At 39.8% G+C, this 18106-nt stretch overlaps 2 protein-coding genes across 6 annotated transcripts in view; one reads left to right on the forward strand and one right to left on the reverse strand.

The window, feature by feature from the left end:
* Positions 1-9239, forward strand: part of atp6ap2 (ATPase H+ transporting accessory protein 2) — a 17618-nt gene extending 8379 nt beyond the window's left edge. Inside the window, exons 5-9 of one of the 2 annotated variants that reach the window (XM_079807485.1) lie at positions 1-38; positions 2276-2329; positions 2516-2665; positions 7481-7600; positions 8509-9239. The exon at positions 1-38 is cut by the window's left edge and continues 100 nt beyond it. In XM_079807485.1, the coding sequence (XP_079663611.1) occupies positions 1-38; positions 2276-2329; positions 2516-2665; positions 7481-7600; positions 8509-8703 (557 nt within the window). In that variant the 3' untranslated portion in view covers positions 8704-9239. Of the gene's footprint in view, positions 39-2275; positions 2330-2515; positions 2666-7480; positions 7601-7716 lie in introns of both variants that reach the window. The other variant, XM_079807486.1, reaches the window with a different exon arrangement.
* Positions 9240-9658: 419 nt separating this feature from the next.
* LOC307120685 (uncharacterized protein) lies at positions 9659-12251 on the reverse strand. 4 transcript variants are annotated; one of them, XR_013815842.1, is made up of 6 exons: positions 12161-12216; positions 11740-12069; positions 11445-11573; positions 11215-11309; positions 10709-10966; positions 9659-10168 (listed from the first exon to the last, which is right to left on the reverse strand). XR_013815842.1 is itself a non-coding variant. In XM_079807819.1 (5 exons), the coding sequence occupies exons 1-5, from the start codon at positions 12186-12188 to the stop codon at positions 10835-10837; spliced, it is 714 nt and encodes a 237-aa protein (XP_079663945.1). In that variant the 5' UTR covers positions 12189-12251; the 3' UTR covers positions 9659-10834. The 4 variants fall into 4 exon arrangements, 2 of the variants coding, with proteins under 2 accessions (XP_079663945.1, XP_079663946.1); XR_013815843.1 differs by having other exon boundaries at positions 11740-12215; XM_079807819.1 differs by having other exon boundaries at positions 9659-10966; positions 12161-12251.
* Between the last annotated feature and the right edge of the window lie 5855 nt (positions 12252-18106).

Raw genomic sequence — 18106 nt, forward strand, 5'->3', positions numbered from 1 at the left:
CTTCCCTTCCTCTCAGCTCTCTCAGCCGGAACAACGAGGTGCATACGGTCACATGACCCTCTCTGTGCCAGCACGCAAACACACAAAAAAACCACAAAACTAGGTTTACTCAAATATCAAGCAATACACACATATATAGATATATATAATAATAAACGTAACATTTAGGTTTATTTATTATTGTATACCAGGGCTCTACATTAACGCTGGATTTTCTGAAGGACTGAAAGAGAATTTGACTTGCCCGACTGGACAAGTGTCCTGATTAAAACGTCAAAAAATAACTGGGGAATCACTAAAATGCAAGAATGATTCTGCATTCATGAGTGTAAGTGGCGATCCATAGTGGATAATAAATGTATAATGAACTGACGGTAACAACGTCGCGCCGCCTCTAGAGGAGAAATCACAACAAATGAGCGCCGCTCACACACACAAACTCCGTTAACACACACGGTTAACATTGCAAATTGTCGAGTTTTTATATTTATAACATGTGATACAGTTAAGCAACATCACACGACCAAGAGTGCTGCTTTCCTGAATACCATCACACAGATTTCATACGACAGATCCATAAACAATTACTTAACATTAAGTCACTTACATTTTAGATGCAATATTCACTGTTTTTGATCGATTTCAGCAGCGAAAATAGTTCCAAACAAATATCACAGCAGAACCATAACGCATCTCATAGCAACAGTGTGTGTTACTGAATGATTCAGTGTTTGAATGAATCGGTTGAATCAAAGATTCAATGACCTGTTCATAAACAACTGCCTCATTCCAGAACGAATCATCCATTTGAACGAATTGTCTGTTTGAACGAATTGTCTGTTTGAACGAATTGTCTGTTTGAACGAATTGTCTGCTTGAACGAATCATCCGTTTGAACGGATCGTCCGTTTGAATGACTCGTCCGTTTGAATGAATCATCCGTTTGAACGGATCGTCCGTTTGAACAAATCATCTGTTTGAATAAATCATCCGTTTGAACGGATCGTCCGTTTGAATGACTCGTCCGTTTGAATGAATCATCCGTTTGAACGGATCGTCCGTTTGAATGAATCATCCGTTAGAACGGATCGTCCGTTTGAACAAATCATCTGTTTGAATAAATCATCCGTTTGAACGGATCGTCCGTTTGAATGACTCGTCCGTTTGAATGAATCATCCGTTTGAACGGATCGTCCGTTTGAATAAATCATCCGTTTGAATGAATCATCCGTTAGAACGGATCGTCCGTTTGAATAAATCATCCGTTTGAACGAATCATCCGTTAGAACGGATCGTCCGTTTGAATAAATCATCCGTTTGAACGAATCATCCGTTAGAACGGATCGTCCGTTTGAACAAATCATCCGTTTGAACGAATCATCCGTTTGAACAAATCATCCGTATGAACGAATCATCCATTTGAACGAATCATCCGTTTGAACGAAACGTCCGTTTGAATGAATCGTCCGTTTGAACGAATCGTCCGTTTGAACAAATCGTCCGTTTGAATAAATCATCCGTATAAACGAATCGTCCGTTTGAATAAATCATCCGTATAAACGAATCGTCCGTTTGAATAAATCATCCGTTTGAACGAATCATCCGTTTGAATGAATCGACTCAATGACTCACTCATTAAGACGGTCACCTACTGGTGGTTTAGTTTCATCTTTCCAACATTTCTTATTTGTATATTCAAACGTATTTAAAACAATCTCATAACATTATTTAATGCAGTTGTAATTTTTTCAGTGTAAATGATTTAATTTGATTGGTATCAGCCCTATAGTGTCTTAATCAAGTTTAATTTCTAGATCAAATAAAAAAAATAAAATGAAAGCTGAAGCATAGCCTATATTTAATAAGATTATGGGGGAAAAAATGTCCTTTATAAAAGTTACAAATATCACAACTAATGCAGATTTAAAATGTTGAACACTGGTGAGAATATTGCTTCAGAATAAATTATATTCCGGACAAGCAAATGTTTTACTCTGACGAGTGAGTGACAGAATTACGTGAACCGGCTTAATGTCGAGCCCTGTATACAGTATATGCATATTTTAAGCACATGTGGACTGTAACAGTTTCTGAAGCAGTTTCTCGGCCAAAGTAGGAAGTGGTTTCTGCTCGGCTTAAATTATTGACATGTGAAAGTAGTTGTTGCATATCGAAACATCAGTAGAGGCACGCTGGGTTTATTTTCCCACCCCACAGTAGATGCTGGTCTAAATATACCTGTGTGTGTGTGTGTGTGTGTGTGTGTGTGTCTCAGGCTGATCTTCTGTTCCTGTCTGAGGTCCAGGTGCTCTATGACATCTCAACTCTGGTCAGTTTCTCTGATTTACTTCATGGCCGTTTGTCCCATGTCAATCAGCTGTGCGAGGCTTTATGGATTCATTGACGGATTGAGTGTTTGTTGTTTTGGTTCTCTAGCCGTCTTTGAATCCGCTGGTGTTTCTCATGAAGCCGGTTTATTGATTCTGTGTTCCTGAAGTGTCTTTGTTTGCTACAGCTGCAGAAACACAAGCATCTGGCTAAAGACCCGGCTCCTGACCTGTACTCTCTAGAGCTGGCGGGATTGGAGGAGATCGGCCGCCGCTACGGCACGGACTCGCCTCAGTTCACGGACGCCACCAGGATCCTGACGTCCGCTCTGCAGAAGGTACAGAGACATCAAGTTTAACTTTTCAAAAACTGCTTCTTTGACACTTTACGTGTTCCACTGCCCACGTCTCGCGTTTTTAGATGTTTATCAGATGTTTTAATGATGCTTAAAGGGTTAGTTCACCCAAAAATGTAAATTCTGTCATTAGTTACTTCCCCTCATGTGGTTGGACACCCGTCAGACCTCCGTTCATCTTCAGACACAAATGAAGATATTTTAGTGTAAATCTGATGCTCTGAAAGGCCTCCATTGGCTCAACTTTACACTCTCAAGACCCTTAAAAGACACTAAAGACTAAAGTTACAAAGTCCATCTCACTACAGCGGCTCTACAATAACTTTATGAAGAGACGAGAATAGTTTCTGTGCGCAAAAAAACCCTAAATAACGACTTATATAGTGATGACGATTTCAAAACACGGCCTCATGAAGCTTCGAAGCGTTATGAATCAGTGAGTCGAATGAGCAGTTTGGATCGCCAAATTTCAGCAGTTTGGCGGTTTGACACGAGATCCGAATCATGATTCGACTCACTGATTCATAACACTCCGAACCGCTGAATCGACTCACTGATTCATAACGCTTCGAAGCTTCATGAGGCCGTGTTTTGAAATCGTCATCACTATATAAGTCGTTATTTAGGGTTTTTTTGCGCACAGAAACTATTCTCGTCTTCATAAAGTTATTGTAGAGCCGCTGTAGTGAGATGGACTTTGTAACGACGTCTTTAGTGTCTTTTAAGGGTCTTGAGAGTGTAAAGTTGAGCCAATGGAGGCCTTTCAGAGCATCAGATTTACACTAAAATATCTTCATTTGTGTCTGAAGATGAACGGAGGTCTGACGGGTGTCCAACCACATGAGGCTCAGTCATTAATGACACAATTTACATTTTTGGGTGAACTAACCCTTTAAAATAGAAAGTAACACTTTCCAGATGATGTGAGTAAAAATTTATATTTATATATATAATATATATATATATATATATATATAAACACCGATCCGGCATTACATTATGACCGGTGAAGTGAATAACACTGATGATCTCCTGTTAGTGGGTGGGATATATTAGGCAGCAAGTGAACATTTTGTCCTCAGAGTTGATGTGTAATGGTGCGTTCACACCGGATGCGATTCGCGCGAGTGATTTACATGTTAAGTCAATGCAGAGACGTGAAATGGCATTCTGCGGCGCGATTCGCGCGTCAGAATGCCATTTCCATTTTGCAGAATGCCATTGAGGCGGCGCTAATGACGTGATTTGAACGTTTTGAACGCGCGATTCGCTCAAGTTGAAAAATCGGAACTTTGGCGGATATTCGCGCCGCGTTAACCAATCAGGAGCTTGCTCTAGTAGTGACAACAATGAGGAGAAAATCTGTATATTAATATCTGGTTCAGACAATATGATTATCACTGTGATAACATTAAATGACATGAAACACAACACAGTCTCTTTTTGTTAAATGCAAGTTTATGTATGATCAATAATACAAAAGTATAAGTAAAAGGTATAAGAAGCTATACATGAAATAAAGCAAAAATTCAGTCAAACATTCAAAGTCAGTGCTAGTCGGCTACAACACAAACGTAAAGTTATAGCCTAAAAATAAAAAAATTATGAAACTTCACTTTGAAGTTCACGCGCGAATGAAGCAAGTAAACTCAAAATGTTCAAGCGTCCAACTTCGCGTCATTCGCGTCCGGTGTGAACGCCACATTAGAAGCAAGAAAAATGGGCAAGCGTAAGGATTTGAGCGAGTTTGGGCCAGATTGTGACGGCTAGACGACTGGGTCAGAGCATCTCCAAAACTGCAGCTCTTGTGGGGTGTTCCCGGTCTGCAGTGGTTAGTCTCTATCAGAAGTGGAGAACCAGTGGAGAACCGGCCACAGGGTCATGGAGGACCAGTGGAGAACCGGCCACAGGGTCATGGAGGACCAGTGGAGAACCGGCCACAGGGTCATGGAGAACCAGTGGAGAACCGGCCACAGGGTCATGAAGGACCAGTGGAGAACCGGCCACAGGGTCATGAAGGACCAGTGGAGAACCGGCCACAGGGTCATGGAGAACCAGTGGAGAACCGGCCACAGGGTCATGAAGGACCAGTGGAGAACCGGCCACAGGGTCATGGAGGACCAGTGGAGAACCGGCCACAGGGTCATGAAGGACCAGTGGAGAACCGGCCACAGGGTCATGAAGGACCAGTGGAGAACCGGCCACAGGGTCATGAAGGACCAGTGGAGAACCGGCCACAGGGTCATGGAGGACCAGTGGAGAACCGGCCACAGGGTCATGGAGGACCAGTGGAGAACCGGCCACAGGGTCATGGAGGACCAGTGGAGAACCGGCCACAGGGTCATGAAGGACCAGTGGAGAACCGGCCACAGGGTCATGAAGGACCAGTGGAGAACCGGCCACAGGGTCATGGAGGACCAGTGGAGAACCGGCCACAGGGTCATGGAGGACCAGTGGAGAACCGGCCACAGGGTCATGGAGGACCAGTGGAGAACCGGCCACAGGGTCATGAAGGACCAGTGGAGAACCGGCCACAGGGTCATGAAGGACCAGTGGAGAACCGGCCACAGGGTCATGGAGGACCAGTGGAGAACCGGCCACAGGGTCATGGAGGACCAGTGGAGAACCGGCCACAGGGTCATGGAGGACCAGTGGAGAACCGGCCACAGGGTCATGGAGGACCAGTGGAGAACCGGCCACAGGGTCATGAAGGACCAGTGGAGAACCGGCCACAGGGTCATGGAGGACCAGTGGAGAACCGGCCACAGGGTCATGGAGGACCAGTGGAGAACCGGCCACAGGGTCATGGAGGACCAGTGGAGAACCGGCCACAGGGTCATGAAGGACCAGTGGAGAACCGGCCACAGGGTCATGGAGGACCAGTGGAGAACCGGCCACAGGGTCATGAAGGACCAGTGGAGAACCGGCCACAGGGTCATGGAGGACCAGTGGAGAACCGGCCACAGGGTCATGGAGGACCAGTGGAGAACCGGCCACAGGGTCATGGAGGACCAGTGGAGAACCGGCCACAGGGTCATGGAGGACCAGTGGAGAACCGGCCACAGGGTCATGAAGGACCAGTGGAGAACCGGCCACAGGGTCATGGAGGACCAGTGGAGAACCGGCCACAGGGTCATGGAGGACCAGTGGAGAACCGGCCACAGGGTCATGGAGGACCAGTGGAGAACCGGCCACAGGGTCATGGAGAACCAGTGGAGAACCGGCCACAGGGTCATGAAGGACCAGTGGAGAACCGGCCACAGGGTCATGGAGGACCAGTGGAGAACCGGCCACAGGGTCATGGAGGACCAGTGGAGAACCGGCCACAGGGTCATGGAGGACCAGTGGAGAACCGGCCACAGGGTCATGGAGGACCAGTGGAGAACCGGCCACAGGGTCATGAAGGACCAGTGGAGAACCGGCGTGACTTCGACACGTCCCACCTACCTAAGCATTGTTGAGACTAGTGTTGTCAAAAATATCGATATTTCGATATGTATCGATACTGAAATATCTGAAACGATACGATACTCATTTTCTACAGTATTGATATCAGCTGCGCTCTCCTCTCATTCAGTCCGGTTAACCCTCTGAACATGGCGTGTTCTGCTGGATTTTTCCTCATGACAGCGTGTTAGTATTGGCGTGACGGGTCTGAATTTCGCGTGGGGTTGTACATCGCGTTAATTCTACTCATTCCCGCAGATTTCGCGCTCGCATCTGAAGCGCGCACACACACATACCGTAATAAAGCCGCCTCTGACATACAAGGGCAAAAATGAGCTCCTTTTTCCAGCTTATTAATGGTCAAATACACTCAAAAAATGTCTCAATGCTCATCTTGGTGAGTATTAATGTAAACACAGTCGTAACCAATTCAGAGTGTGTAACAGGAGTGTTTGGGATCCATGCGTGCGGCGGATCTTAAAGGGACAGCAGTTATTTATTATTCAAACTACAAAAAGACAAACGATCACTTACTGCTCTTGACTGATTAATTTGTGTAACTTTCATCTGTATTTCATTTTTTACAATGAATATTATCCAATGTTATTTTAAATTTGATTACTTTGTTTTTTTTAATTCAGTTTCTTACCTGAATACTGTTAGACCTACCTGAAAAAATAAAGCAGTCTATTTAATTTGTATCTTTATTCTATTGTATTTATTTGTGCTATTGTTAGTCACTTGTTTATTTGTTCTTATTTTATTACTGTTTACTCGTCTTTTTAAATTCAATTTGAAATCAAGCTTCCTTGTGCTGTAGCTATTGCAACACAATTAGTTTGCAAATATTTGTGAGATAATTGCAATGGTAATTGATCAACGTTTATATATGAGAAAAAACGTAAAAGCTTTATCATATAAAGTGATCTTCTGAAGAAATTTTTAATCGCCTTTCAATAGATGGACAAAAAAAGAAATTATATTAAAAATATCTATTTGACAGTATATGCAGCATTTTTTTCCCTGTGGTATCGAAAATGGTATCGAATATCGATACTTGTTTAGGTATCGTATCGAAGTTAGAAATTCCATTATCGTGACAACACTAGTTGAGCCCATGTCCAGGCTTTCATGGAAACGGTATTCCCTGTGGCTGTGGCTCTTTCAGCAGATAATGCGCCGCCACAAAGCACAAATGCTTCAGAAATGAGTTTGAGGAGCACAGCATCGAGTTTGAGTCCAAATTCCCCAGATCTCAATCCAATCGAGCATCAGGGCTGGGGACACAATATTAGGTCATAATTTTATGTAGTTTTGTGCTTAAATCTGTTTGTTTGTGTGTGTCCGAAGTTCGCAGGCGACGTCTCCAGCGTCTATGGAAACAACGCGGTTGTAGAAGTCGTGACTGTGAAGACGTTTGAAGCCCCTCTGACCAGGAAGTCCCGCTCCATCCTCGAGTCCAAGCAGATCGTAAGTTTCTGAATAACCCCAGCTTTTCCTACATAGACAAAATTATATGAAATGTACGTATAAATGTGCTGATGTTGGATCAGGTCCACATTCCCAGCGTTACTTTTATTCGTCAGGGTACGAGAAGAAAGAATCGATTGAAGACCACTGCTGTAAGATTTAAAGTTGATTGCGTAGGCAGCAGTAGTTGGTTAGCTAGCACTAGCGTGGTTGTTCCTTTTAGCATATAGCTTAGTGGCCATCACCTTCATATATATCCATAATAAAGGCTAGATGTCTTACGGCAGAGTCTCTAACGTCATCAGCGGCGGCCATCTTGTCACAGGCCAGCTTTCTGGCGGCCATCTTGTCACAGGCCAGCTTTCTGGCGGCCATCTTGTCACAGGCCAGCTTTCTGGCGGCCATCTTGTCACAGGCCAGCTTTCTGGCGGGCTCCTGATGTAAGGCGAGTGATCTGAACACAAATACTCTTATCTCGCTGAAATCTGGACGGATTTACAAACGGTTTGGTTTCTTACAAAAGTTATTAACGTGGCTATAATTATGGATGCTTGAACAAATTATGAATAAGTATGCAGTGTCATAACTACAGCTCTGACGTTTATAACAAACAAAACAGTTTGAAAATCAGTAGAAAATTTAGCAAGTTATGGTTATTTAAAAAGTACACGCACCATTACACAATGAGTGAGCGAGCTGAGTGTGACAAGATGGCCGCCAGGTGCGGACGTCGACCTCCATTGGCCAGCAGTGCAGACGAGACATCTAGCCTTTATTATGTATATCTATGATCACCTTATTCAACCCTGTGTGTTTTGCTTCAAAGCAAAAAGACGGTACAGTAGAAACCACCATGACCTACTTTTGAACGCTGACCTACATTGAACGCTAGCATGTGGTTGTTTCAGAGTAACCCAGGAAGCCCATACAACCTGGCCTACAAGTACAACTTTGAGTACGCCGTGATCTTCAACATCATCCTGTGGCTGATGATCGTGCTAGCTTTAGCGGTCATCGCCATTTCCTACAACCTCTGGAACATGGATCCAGGATACGACAGCATCATCTACAGGATGACCAATCAGAAGATCCGAATGGACTGAGGAAGTCCGTCAAATCCCATTCCATTTTGTGTTGCGTATTGAAGTGCGTTTGAATGTGTTTTATTTTTAATGTGTGTGTGTGCACCACTCAATTGCTTATTGTATAAATGCTTCGTCTTTTTGACACAATCGAACACACAAATAAAGATTATTTATTGATGCCTGTTGATAGATAGAGAGAAATAAAACGCTTGTTCTTAATTGTCGTGTCTAGTAGATTTGCATAATGTGAATCTACCGAAGAGGAAAATCTGATGTTAGGATGTAAAGAATTGAACTCTATTTATTGTTGGTTGTTCCATTGATTGTGCTCCTGAATACTGGATATAGTGTAATTACACCATTCCCATGTACATTTCTTTAATTTGTCATTGAATATAACTATAAAGTGGAAAATTATACATATTAAGTATGACTGTTTTTGTGTAAAGGTGTTGTTATTGCCTATGAAACATTGTGTTATCATACAAAATGTACAAATGTAAGTGTAACTCGAATAAAAACTCCATATGTCACTTAAAACGAGTTTTACATCACTTAAGTGTGCAAGTTTGCATCACTTTACTGAGCAAAACGTGGTACAGAAGGTGTAAAACTGAAATTTTACACTCTGTTTTTCTAAAAACATAAGAGAATTGCATTGCAACAATCTTAAAGTTCAGACCTTTTAACTGTTTTGTGACTAATGCACGCAGTCATTTTGCCGTGGTTCTCTTCGCACAAAAACAGGAAGTGGCACCAATGTTCTCACATGACATAAAAGTGTTAAAAGTTGCGTCAATGTTTAACACCAGCGTCTAGACATGCATGTGCTTTTCTTGCCATCTTCTACTTCGTTTGACATGCTCATGACCCATGTTTGACACTTTTACCCAGATTTTTCAATGGTTTTCTGGCCTAGTTTGATGGTTTCAGGGCTGATCAGGTTTGACCAGACTGGGGGAACAACTACATTATCTTAAACCAACAGGGTTTTATTCACAACTCAAAATAAACCACATGAAATATACACAATTACACTCATTTAACAACTTTCCTTATAGAAAACATAGTGGAAAACTAATGTATAACCGTAAACAATATAGTTTTAATAGAATTTATTAATTTAGGTTAATGTTGTTTTATATTGTTAGTAGTATTTAATGTGTAAATATACTGTTGTTGATGTCAATACAATTTGAAATGTAAAAAATGTATTTATTAACCAGAATTAATACAAGTATCATTCATTGTTTTTTCATGTTAACGAATTGAACCTTATTGTAACACTGTAAAGAATCATATGATCAATAAGTTAAGCCATTTTCAACTTTTTACATAAGTTAGATAAGATTCAACCTCAAAAAAGTTGGATTACTGTAATTTAAGTTGAAATGACTTAAACATAAATTGTATTCATATTTAAGGCAGCATTTCCCCAATCAATCAAGATTCAACTGTTAACATGTCTAACACCGTGTCCTAACTACACGCGACACATTATATTTCATATATTTTCCATGTTAATTAGAGTTTTTGTCCTAACCAGCCTTGATGAATCTATTTTAGAAACGGTTTCTATTTTCCTGCGACCTCACGGCTGGAACAACAAGACAAAACATAATATCAGGTGCTTTATTTAATGTTAAAATCATGTAATGTGACGTTGAATATCATTTAGTGCTCAGCTTTGTAACGTACTAAAAACAACAATGGATAATTCACCTCAGATCTTGAAATGGAAACAAGAACGTTCAAACTGTGAACAAAAAAGTATATTCTGCGACAAATATTGTTTAAGTAACTCAGTCTGTATTTTAGTAATGTTTAAATTGCGTAATATTTGTGAATTTGATTATGTTTATCCATTTCTTTGCGAGTGCCGTCGAGATTAATCTCTGGTGCCGCGAGAGCCCCTCCCACACGCTGTTCTGATTGGCTGTGATGTTTGATTGATTTGTAGCATCTCGAAGTCGCGTCGCGTCACAAGTATAGCTTCACGGATCGTGTCGCGTGTAGTTAGTACACGGTGTAAGGTTACTTGGTAGCAACACCCAACAAAATATGCATTTTATTCATACTTAAATAATAGGATTTAATGCAAAGTCAATCCTAATAAACGGAAACAATCAGAGAAGGTGTCAAAACCACCTCAACTTCTGTGTAGGTTCATGTTGTGTTGAACTCTAGGATGTGGCTTTGGTTTCTGAAGAAGGGAGTAAGTGCCGTTGATCTGTTTGGCACTTTCTGCTCTGGAATATGTTGGCAACTCGATTTCAGAATACTAGAGAACAATAAAGATAAAATTAGCCATTTTATAAACACCTTCCCAGCACATTTTGTTAGTGTTTTTTATCTAACGGCATGTTTTAATGTTGCTTAAGATCGATGTTGTGCAAATCAGTCACTGCATGAGTCAAAAAAGTGTCGAAAGATCTTCAGCTACTAGAGAAACACTAGAATAACTTGACATATTAGCTGCAAATTTGGGAAATATTTTCTATGATGAACTAAAATGGCAATAGTTCTTACCTGTGCGGCGTTAAAGTCCTCGAGCTGCTCTGGTTCGACATTCTGACGCTGTTGTCGACTTTTTGTTGGCTTCTTAAACTTGAGTATTAACAGACCTATCATAAAACAATACTTGAGTTCATCTAGAAACTCTTCATAAAGGAATACACTGAACTTAATTTAAATGACACTATAAATATGTAGGCTTCATTTGAACTGCTTTACTACTTTTGTGTGTGCAGAAATCTCACCTGTTATTGCAATAATCAGCACAATGTTCAATATGATGGATGTAACCGTCAGATTATTGTCTGTCTGTTTCTCACATTGTGGTTGAAGCTGATCATTGCTTTCTGTTTGATTGCGATCTTGGCCAGATTCTGTTTAAATATATAAGAATTGTATCAGTTGAGTGTTTTTAATGCCAAATGTAAGCGCATACACTTAGTCTATTGCATGTAACATAGATAAGATAGATGTTAAATTGTAACAAATATATAGATACATTTGATATGTCAATTGTAAATGTGATTTAGAAATACTCACCCGTGCTGTAAAGTCTGGTGCCATTGCTGAACTGTAGAAGAGAGCCTGTTTTTGCACAATAATATATTCCTAATTCATCAAGAGTTACGTTAATAATAAATAACCGGCTAAAAGTTAGTAATGAATATTTGTCTTTGAATCTTTCGTCATATAATTGAGGTGATGTAGCTCCTGATGAGAAAGTTCGCATTATCAGCGCTGGAGAATCTTTCAGTTTCTGGAAAACCCAATAAACATCTCTTACATCAATCTGACAGTCTAAAGTCACGTTTTCCCCTAAATTCACCCGTTTATCTGTTAAACTCTCTGTAGTTTGACACACCAGCAGAACTGTGGAGATAAAACACATACAGTAAAACATACATCCTTCAAAACTATTCAGTCATGTGAAGATCACAGTGAAATTACATTGAGTACTTACAGAAGAGTGAGAGCTGTTGCGTCCTCATTCTGTGGTTGTTGAGCTCATGTGCAGTAAGATGGTTAACATGAATCTAAGCGGAAGCGCTACTGCTCACAAACAGTAAAAAACTCAAAGCAAACCACCAGACGCCCTTGAAAAGAGGATGTGGGAGTTTAACTTGCACTGACCGGATTGTTTACTGCTGCAGGTCACAGTGCAGGCGATTCATGTACAGATGGTTTAGACCAATTCAGGTTTCAATACGTTTTACATTTCATAAGTGCTATTATCACCTGAACTAAATCTAATTTTGAAAATAAGGTAAAACTTGCCCTTGTAATTCGGGTGTTTTCAGCACATGTGATGACACTTTCACACTAGTGTGGTTTAGACACACCCATGTCAACTCTGAGCTGAGGTCTTGGACTTCATGCTTCTTCATGCTTGTTTAAAGAAGTTATTCACAGTGGTCCAAGACCTTAGGACTTTAGTAGCACTTGAACCATGAATAGACACACAAAAACGATTGGATGTGAGGAGTTTATGTGGTTGTAATGAAAAAAGTAACAAATCCTTCTCTCACGGGTCAATTTGACCCCCTTGGGAATGAATGTTAAGCGAGGAATGCTTTACTACACAGAAAAATAAAACTAAAAATGCTTTACCATACAATGATTTAATAATGTGTATCTGAATGCATTCTGAAGAGATAAACTCAAGAACTGACTTTAGGACCCAGCGGAAGAGTGCATTTGCTCCATACAGAGCTATAAGGCAAGTCTGGACAAAGATATCCATAATAAAGGCTAGATGTCTCGTCCTCGCACCTGGCGGCCATCTTGTCACAGTCAGCTCCCTCACACGTAAAATTGTGTTTTAATGGTGCATGTACTTTTTAAATAACCATAACTTGCTCAATTTTCTACCGATTTTCAAACTGTTATACATGTCAGAGATGTAGTTATGACACTGCATACTTATGAACAATTATTCATAATTTGTTCAAGCATCCATAATTATAGCCACGTTAATAACTTTTGTAAGAAACCAAACCATTTGTAAATCCGTCCAGATTTCAGCGAGATAAGAGTATTTGTGTTCAGATCACTCAAAAGCTGGCCTGTGACAAGATGGCCGCCAGAAAGCTGGCCTGTGACAAGATGGCCGCCACTGATGATGTTAGAGACTCCGCCGTAAGACATCTAGCCTTTATTATGGATATCTATGAGTTTGGATACCAACTGAACTTAGCCCCGCCCACAACATTTGAGGTTGGGAAAATCAACAGTAACGTCATCATCACGTCACCAAAGAGCGCTTGAGTTGAACTCGTTTACTAAACGGAGAACTTGTCCGTATATGCATTCACCTTTAATATCTCTCTCAGAAATGATGATGGTTTTGGTAAGTACTCCGTGTATCCTTACATTATTTTTACAACACCGGCGAAGTTCGTCTACATTCATCTTCTTCTTCTTCTACTTCTTCCAGCGTTGTGTGTCTGTTCCTTCATTTAACCGCGGATTCGTTTGTAAACAAGAGACTGGATTTGCAGACAGGTTGAGATTACATGAATGAATGAAGCGACACACTAATGTGAGTAAAACAATTTTTTATATGTGATAGTATTGCATTAATACAGATTGTATTGATTATGTGTACATGTCTAACTGAACATTAGCACGCTGTCACAGGCTGGAGAATCATTTATTTGTGGTGTTGTCGGTTCATTGCGATTCGGGATCAGACTCTGACATGTTTATGGGCCAGGGCTCGCAAAGCCCAACGTGTGTTTTCCAGACGGGCTACCAAAACGTAAAATCATCTTAAATAGTGAAATAACATTCCTTTCTTGATGTGCGTTGTTTACTTTCTTGACTTGATATTTGAAGGGCGCGTGTGTGTGTGTGCGATTCACGGTTATATTCACCGATTGGGCGGGCAAAGTAATAAAAAAATTTACATTCCAATCAATCGCGGGTGGATGAGAGATAAATCATTGTGTTTGTTTGATAAAGATATTTTGCGAGCCCTGTGGGCGATTCATTCCAGTTGCCGTTTCCCCACGCGCTTTCAAAACAATTCCCACATGTATTGCGTGCAGTTGAGCGCTCAACACACGTCAGGCTACTATTAGGCCATCTAGTGGCATGAAATAAGACATTATATTATTTTTTTTCCACAGGAGGTCGGCAGAGACCCCCAAATTGACCCAATGTGAGATATTTTGACCTGATCTGAGCTGAGTTATTATTGCCTGTATTGGAGATATTTTGAATTTAAGTTGAATGAATGTGAGGAATGTGCTTAAATTATATTATTTATTGATAAAATCTAGTAATTTAAAGGTAAATACATTTAAAAATATATATATTTTAAAATCTCCAAAACATTGCATTGAAAAAATATCATAAAAATGAATTGATATAAGCTTTCTGAGAGAAAAAAAAAGTATAATTTTAGGGCTTCGGGTCATTTTGACCCATGAGGGAAGGATGAAGGTTAAAGTTGCAATAGTCTTTTCTTCCCCTATTGTAACGAAAATCCAAGTGAAACGGCTTCTAGAACATGAAAAAATGTAGGGCGGGACTTGATACTGTTCATCTGGAATTGATTGGACAGTTAAAGTTTGCAATTGGTCGATTTCCTGTGAGTGACAGCTTGTCCCGCCCTCATCATCAGAGAAGAGAAGGGGTGCCACATCAGAAATGCTTATTTTGAATAAGTTCTTACATTGCCAGCGCTAAAAAGTGCGTTCTATAGTATGAGTGTGTGAATGTAATCCGGACGTACTATATTCGCCATATTATCATTCTCATGTGACCTATCAGCGGCAGTTGCCATTCACAGATCCTCTCCTGTGGCCTCATGGGATAGTGTCCATCGTAAAGTGTCCATGGGATAGACTTTTACAGTATCATAAACTGTAAAATCATATCTAAATATTGATACTTTAAAGCAGGGGTCTCTAAACTCGGTCCTGGAGGGCCACTGTCCTGCAGAGTTTAGCTCCAACCCCAATTAAACACACCTGAACCAGCTAATCAAGGTTTTATTAGGCATATTAGAAACTTCCAGACAGGTGTTGAGGCCAGTTGGAGATAAACTCTGCAGGACAGTGGCTCTCCAGGACCGACTTTGGACACTCCTGCTGCTGTAAGTCATTCCGATCAAATGCTATTGAAGTTAGAAATGTGTACCAATGTCGTATGTAACTTTAGAGACGGTCCCTAAATGTGCGAATATCGAACGTCAAACCAGCTTTATCCCAGTACACGGAGGGATAATCACAGTCAATTGTGGGATTAAATAAAATATCACAATTTAATGGTAGTTAACTTAATAAAACAGACTGAGTCTATGAGGAATGGCAACCCCGAAATGTATACGCAAGGTTTGAGGGACTTTAAGTTCCCGTCAAGTGTCAGATAGGGCTATATTTTATCCCAAACACAATAAAACTTCTTTAGGATGTTCGTTTCAAAATAATATACAATGTAGAATCGACTCAAGTATGTTCTAACTATTTTTCCTGGTAATATCCGGACTACTTTGAGTGTTTACCTCAGCGCGTCAGGCTGTGATGCTTATACCAACAGGCAGATGGCGCCGCTCCGCTTTAAAGCTGATGTGCAGATAAACATGAGGAGATAACACATGGCTCTGTTTGTACTTATATATAAACATATATAGAAGATATCTAAGTCAAGAAAACTATTGAAGAATTAAAGTGACGGCGGATGAGGAGAACGGCAGACACGTGAGCTAGATTTCACTCGGCGTCATGATTTCTTTCTTCTGTCGAAAACAAACGTTGATAATTCAGTTTTATTGTATAACAAAATGTGCAGAGAAAATTAATGGCGACTGAGACTCTCTGTCACTAACTGCCTTTGATCTGAGGCCACTGTATACATATTTGGGTTTGCTTTGTGCCATTTTCCATCATTGTGAGTTCACATAAAAGAATCAAAACAGAAAAAAAAATATTTTCAAATAGTTTACTTATCAAGGCAACAAGAAAGAGAAGCAATGCTGTAAAGATAGGCCTATTACCAATTTTTCATTAGATTCACGTTTAAGTGCACAATCTAACAAACAACAATCAAGCTAACAATCATTATTTATTTCTGTTGGACTGTATGAGAGGATTCACTCTTGATCAGGTTTTTATTCCGAAAGTGTTGTTGGTCGAGGGCAAAATTTTGTATTTTTGAGTGTATTTATTGACACTGAAATATGTTAATAAACCCAAAAGTGTTTATTGTCCGTAATGATATTTTTTAATGACCCTATAAGTGATTAAAACACTAAACTTGGTTAAGGCATTTATCTGACAGAATTATTTGGCAAAAAACTGCAGCTACAGGTTTTATTTTACTATGCAAGATACAGAAACATGACTAAAACATAATCAGTTATTAATATATCGTTGGTTCTCTTGTTTTTGCATGTGTTTATAATTTCTTGTAATGATAGCCTGGCTAATAGTGACGTCCACACAATCGGGCATGTCTCATTGCGACATCACAAATAAAACGATTGACTCCAGACACAATTACTCAATATAAATCTTTAAAATGTTTAATAATATTTGAATAAATGGTCAATTTTCTGATGTTTGGCCACTACTGTATATCATTTTACATCAATGTTTATATAAAAACCCAAAGTCAAAAGAATGAAGCCACTCAAAGCTACATATAGAACTTGTATTAATATTTCATTTATAAGAAATTATCAAGACAAAGGCAAAGAAAGGCTGTGCTGAGAAAATATTGAGAATTTTACATTATATACGTCTATGAAACAAACATCAGTCAATCTTAAACAAACAACAGTCAAGCTGACAATACTTTACTCATTATTTATCAGAATATATTTCTGTTGGACTGTATGAGAGGATTCACTCTTGATCAGGTTTTTATTCCTAAAGTGTTGTTGGTCGGGCGGAACAGACGAAACTCCACTTCAGAAAACTACAGGATTATAAAAAAAATAAAACAATAATAATGAGCTGATTGTAATATCCATGTTTTTGATGATGAAGAGAGCAGAATAAGAGCTGTGTTTCACCTCTTCATCATTTGTGCTGTAAAGCTCCAGTTCCTCGTCTTCACATTGTTGGTGTGTTTTCTTACACACTTGATGTTTGATCTGCAATACGCCTAAAATACCATAAACATTTATGATTAAACATTATATGTAGCATACGTAACGCATACATATTTGATATGATTTATTAATTTAGTTGATACATAACCCTGAATTCTCACCTATTATTGCCAAAAACATCACAATGCTCAGAATGACGTATAAAATCATTGGAGCTTGTGTTGTATTCGGACATTTTGAGATATTGTTCACTTCTGTCTGATCTCGAGCGGCTTCTGTCAAGAACAGAAAATACAAGAGTTATGAGTTTAGAAACATCAAACATGCATCAATATTATACAGACCTATTGGAAATAAAGGTTAAAATACACAATTGATTCATTATGAGCATGAATTTAGATCATATATTGATAACAACAGATGAAACCGGATTAAGGTTATTTTATACACACTCACCCGTGATGTAAAGTCTGGTGCCGTTGCTGAGCCATAGATATGAGCTTGTTTTTGCACAATAATATATTCCTAATTCATCAAGAGTTACGTTACTAATAAATAACCGGCTGAAAGTTAGTGATGAATATTTGTCTTTGAATCTTTCATCATATAATTGAGGTTTTGTAGATCCTGATGTGAAAGTTCGCATTATCAGCACTGGAGAATCTGTCAGTTTCTGGAAAACCCAAAAAATCTCCTTTACATCAATCTGACAGTCTAAAGTCACGTTTTCCCCTAAATTCACCCGTTTATCTGTTAAACTCTCATTAGTTTGACACACCAGCAGAACTGTGGAGAAACACACAGATCATTCAGGTTATTCTGTAAAAGTTAACATTGTAAACAAATTCA

This window comes from Gobio gobio (assembly GCF_949357685.1).
Source record: "Gobio gobio genome assembly, chromosome: 24".
Lineage (NCBI taxonomy): Eukaryota > Metazoa > Chordata > Actinopteri > Cypriniformes > Gobionidae > Gobio > Gobio gobio.